The 4743-nt window shown below is 43.5% G+C and overlaps 1 protein-coding gene across 1 annotated transcript; it reads left to right on the top strand.

The window, feature by feature from the left end:
• Positions 1-950: 950 nt before the first annotated feature.
• Positions 951-4334, top strand: LOC108936347 (potassium voltage-gated channel subfamily A member 1). The gene is made up of 2 exons (XM_018755677.2): positions 951-1961; positions 2466-4334. Exon 2 carries the CDS (start codon positions 2856-2858, stop codon positions 4332-4334), a length of 1479 nt encoding a protein of 492 aa, XP_018611193.2. The 5' UTR covers positions 951-1961; positions 2466-2855.
• Positions 4335-4743: the final 409 nt, after the last annotated feature.

Raw genomic sequence — 4743 nt, 5'->3', positions numbered from 1 at the left:
CACCTGATCACTTGACTCTTGGTATGGTCGAAGGTCCCACACAAAGAGAATGTGGTGGAGGAAGGTTAACCTGAATTGTTGATGTGGAACTGTGCAGATTCTTTATCTTTTTGATAAAAAATGTATTAGTTAATTGAACAGAGGTTGTCTGAAAACCCTGCCCTTGAGTGGGAGAAAAAGTCATACAAAGATCACAGGTTTGATCCCCACCTCTGGCTGTAGTACAGTTGAGCAACATATTTACCTTAAATTATAGTTATTTACACAGCCGTACAACTGGGTAAATAACTGTAGGTAGATTAACATTGTAAGTTGCTTTGGAGAAAACCGTCAGCTAAATGATTTTAGTAGATATGATTTTAGTTTATTTCAAGCCAGTGCACTGGGCTTTAGGGTACATACTAAGAAAGAATTTTCTTATGAAAAGGGAAGAACAATCCTAAAACATACAAATAAGTTATTTCAGGAGAGATGTTAATATTTTTATTAGCACACTCCTAGTGAGCTGAGATAAACAGATTAACATACACAGTGTATCATGTTTGAAGCAATACATTTTATCTTAAACAACAGAAATGCTGCAGTGTTTTAAATAAGTCAGGTATGAGTGACTGTAAGGGAAAAAGCTACGGGGAATAAACCAGCAAGCTTTGGTAAAACACGAAGAATAAAACACAATGCCTTGGCTTGAAAACCAGGAGAAATACTCGTCACTGTAGTGTAGTATCCCTGTGAAGATTTACACAACTCACGGGTTGCCATGGTTCCCACTTGAAACTACTTATATTTTAACGTCAGACTTTGTACTCCCGTACTCAATAAAATTACATATTAAATATATAAAATCAGAAGCCATTAAACTCCCACCACCCTGCTGTCAATGCCTCTAACCCAATACATTTATCGCATCGCGTGGTTGAAAGGCAAGATTAAGACTTTATTATTATTATTATTATAAGACGGCAGCTATTTACACTGCGGCAATGGTTCATTGTGCAATGAAATGTTTTAAATGCATAGTCCTATAAACATACCATATTTCTGCAATCAGAGGGACAAGTAGAAGCACCAGAAGGAATGCGGTGTTACAGCAGCACACATTTCGATTGTGGTCAAAGCACTTGTGATTGTGTGTGCGTGCGCGTGTGTGTTTCTGTGTGTGAATGTGTGTGTTAGAACACCATGTCTGCATTGCGTCGAACCGCCTCCCCCCACTCCTCACCCTCTTCGCTCCCTCTCCGCACACGAAACCCACTAAACCAGTGCTGTATTTTTACATTATTAAACGCCGCTTTGCGCATGTGTATGTATCTGTATGTTTGTAAATGTGTGTGTGTGTGCGTGCGTGCGTGTGTGTTCATTCCGCGTAGCCTACTGACTTTCACGTTCTCCTGAATTAGTCAATTAGTTCTTCAGCTTCGCGGTGTTTTAGGGCTCAGCTGTGCCAAGAGACCTCTACCAAGTTTGTACGAAAAGAACAAGCTCTCCAATTTCTGCCCGTGCGGCAGAGTGGAAACGGGGCCACAGTCCGCCCGGTGGCCCCGGTTGCGCTAAGGCAGCGCTTTCAGCTCCTGAGCTGTTGAGCCGCTCGCAAATTGCTGCTGTATCTCCTCCAGCTCCGCCTTGCTTCTCCTTACCATGCTCGCCGCTCTATGTTTCCCTCCTTCCTCACTGTCAGCATGGTCTTAAAAAGCCTTTTTCGCCGGTACTCTGTACTCCAGCTCTCCAGCCATTTCCGAACGTGGTCGCCGCGATCGGCGCCGGACACAGATGACAGAAACGCGTTGTGTGCGGGTATCAAGCCAGGCGACAAAGCCGATGGATATCTGAGAGAGTATGGGAATATCTGAAGGAGTATGGTAAAGTGACACAGCCATCTTAAAACCAACTAATTCTCTAACTGATTGTGGACCCCCTCTCGGCATTCTTGTTCACCAGATTCCTCTTCACATCTAAAGGAGGTAAGAGCAATACTGCACTGTGGTCCCGGTGACAACCTTGACTGGACATGATGTAGAACAGTGATGTTATTATTATTATTATTATTATTATTATTATTATTATTATTATTATTATTATTATTTCCATTTTCATTTGTATGCCCTGTTGTAACAAGTAATTGGCATTTTGCCCACATTTTCATCCATTAATATATTGTAGTCCTAAATGTCTCATATGTTTGCATATTGCAGTTTGGAATGTCATGTGTACCTGTGTATTATCATATGTAAGTGCATATTTATTATATTTGCCTGTGTCATATGTATGTGTACCTTATTGTTAGTATTATTTGTACATTATAACAGTTTAATGAAGTGTGTTGTTCTAACGGCTAAAGGGAAGAGGTGTACAGCAGTTTGAAACTTGTAATGCTTCTTGTGCAAAAATAATACAACTATTAGAATTACTTTAGTTTTCTCAGCATTGCTGTAATTCTAACATTTATAAAATAATATATTTTCTAGCATTCTGTGTCCCCAGTATCCAGCGGCTGCACCACTTGTGCTCTGAACTCCTTCATGTCCACATCATAAAAAAAAAAAAAATCAGGAGGCTGGAACTGCTGAGTTGGCAAAGAGCTCCACTGGTCAATTCATTCGTTTCTCCCCAACAGTAGTAGAGAACAGAGATAGCAGCACCAGTGAGAGCTGCTACAGAGAATTCAATAACAGAGACATCAACAGGAGAATCACAGCAGTGTGGAAAAGCTATGGTCAAGTCAGTGAGAAGCACAGAACAACACTGAGGAAGAGTAACCCATCCCTCACGTGGAGAACAGCTCATGTGAAGGGCTGACTGCAGGGGATCAAACACAACCCCACATCTCTGGCAGCACACAGAGCTCAACCCTCAACATGACTGTAGTGGCTGGAGACAACATGGATGAGACCTCGGTGCTGCCGGGCCACCCTCAGGACAACTACCCGCCTGACCATGATGACCACGAGTGCTGTGAGCGGGTAGTCATTAACATTGCAGGACTGCGTTTTGAAACACAGCTCAAAACTCTGGCACAGTTTCCTGAGACACTGCTTGGCAACCCCAAGAAGAGAATGCGTTACTTTGACCCTCTAAGAAATGAGTATTTTTTTGATAGGAACCGACCCAGCTTTGATGCCATCCTCTACTACTACCAGTCTGGAGGGAGGCTGAGAAGACCCGTCAATGTCCCACTAGATATGTTCTCAGAGGAGATCAAGTTTTACGAGCTTGGAGTAGAAGCCATGGAAAAATTTCGGGAGGATGAAGGATTCATTAGAGAGGAAGAGCGTCCTCTGCCTGAAAAAGAGTTTCAGCGCCAGATCTGGTTGCTGTTCGAGCACCCAGAGAGTTCGGGTCCTGCAAGGGGGATTGCCATAGTTTCAGTGATGGTCATCCTCATCTCCATCGTCATATTTTGTCTGGAGACTTTACCTGAGCTGAAGGAAGACCCTGCAGGGCGAATACAGATGGAGGGGAACAGTACCTTTTACTACAAACCAAACATTTTCACAGACCCCTTCTTCACAGTGGAGACCCTCTGTATCATCTGGTTCTCCTTTGAACTCATAGTGCGGTTTTTGGCATGCCCAAGCAAGGCAGCCTTCTTCAAAAACATGATGAACACGATTGACATCGTGGCTATCATCCCTTACTTCATCACACTGGGGACAGAGTTGGCAGAGGATCAGGACCGCAAGGAAGTGAAGGGTGAGCAGGCAACCTCCTTGGCCATCCTTAGGGTCATTCGCCTGGTCAGAGTCTTCCGGATCTTCAAGCTGTCTAGACATTCCAAGGGGCTTCAGATCCTGGGGCAAACACTGAAGGCCAGCATGCGTGAGCTCGGCTTGCTCATCTTCTTCCTATTCATTGGAGTCATCCTCTTCTCCAGTGCTGTGTACTTTGCTGAAGCGGAGGAGAAGGAGTCATATTTCACCAGCATCCCCGATGCCTTCTGGTGGGCTGTGGTGTCAATGACGACTGTGGGCTACGGAGACATGTATCCTGTGACCATAGGGGGCAAGATTGTGGGCTCTCTCTGCGCCATTGCAGGGGTGCTGACCATAGCCCTACCTGTTCCTGTGATTGTGTCCAACTTTAACTATTTCTACCATAGGGAGACAGAGGGAGAGGAGCAGGCACAGCTCCTGAATGTCAGCAGCCCCAACATAGCATCAGATACCAACTCAAGTCGTCGAAGCTCCTCCAGTGTCAGCAAATCAGAGTACATGGAGATTGACGAAGACATCAACAACAGCATTGACAACTTCAGGGAAGCTAACCTGAGAACTGGCAACTGCACCCTCACCAACCAAAACTGTGTGAACAAAAGCAAGCTGCTGACAGATGTTTAGAGTCAAAATCTGAGCAGCTGCATAGACTTGAGGGATCTCCTCCTTTTTTGTACATACTATACTCATATCTGAATGCTTTATTTACCTCCTTGATGCATTCTTGCATTTCAGTTATGCCTGAGGAAAGATATTGAGGAAAAAAGAGCTTTCAGAATAGTGAAAGGTTTAAAGTTTCATTTATTTTCAAATGGAATATATCATATTCATTTTGAAAAAAAGGAGAAAAGGAAAATAATAAAGCTAAAAATGTGGCTTAATTAGCTTTTATTGAAACAAGATAGTGTATACCCCTTTTCCTCTCCTCCCCTGCTGAAGTGGGACTTAATTGCTTGCCCAAACAGATCAATAATGTGATCATGAAGAAGTTCTGCATGGATTACAGCAAGTTGCACAGTGCATTGAGAGGAAG

The sequence above is a fragment of the Scleropages formosus genome, chromosome 24, assembly GCF_900964775.1.
Source record: "Scleropages formosus chromosome 24, fSclFor1.1, whole genome shotgun sequence".
NCBI lineage: Eukaryota > Metazoa > Chordata > Actinopteri > Osteoglossiformes > Osteoglossidae > Scleropages > Scleropages formosus.
This window is presented reverse-complemented; position numbering and strand designations above follow the sequence as displayed.

Excerpts from the sequence above, each read along its gene's own strand:
- LOC108936347 (XM_018755677.2), top strand. The coding sequence starts at position 2,856 with ATGACTGTAGTGGCTGGAGACAACATGGATGAGACCTCGGTGCTGCCG.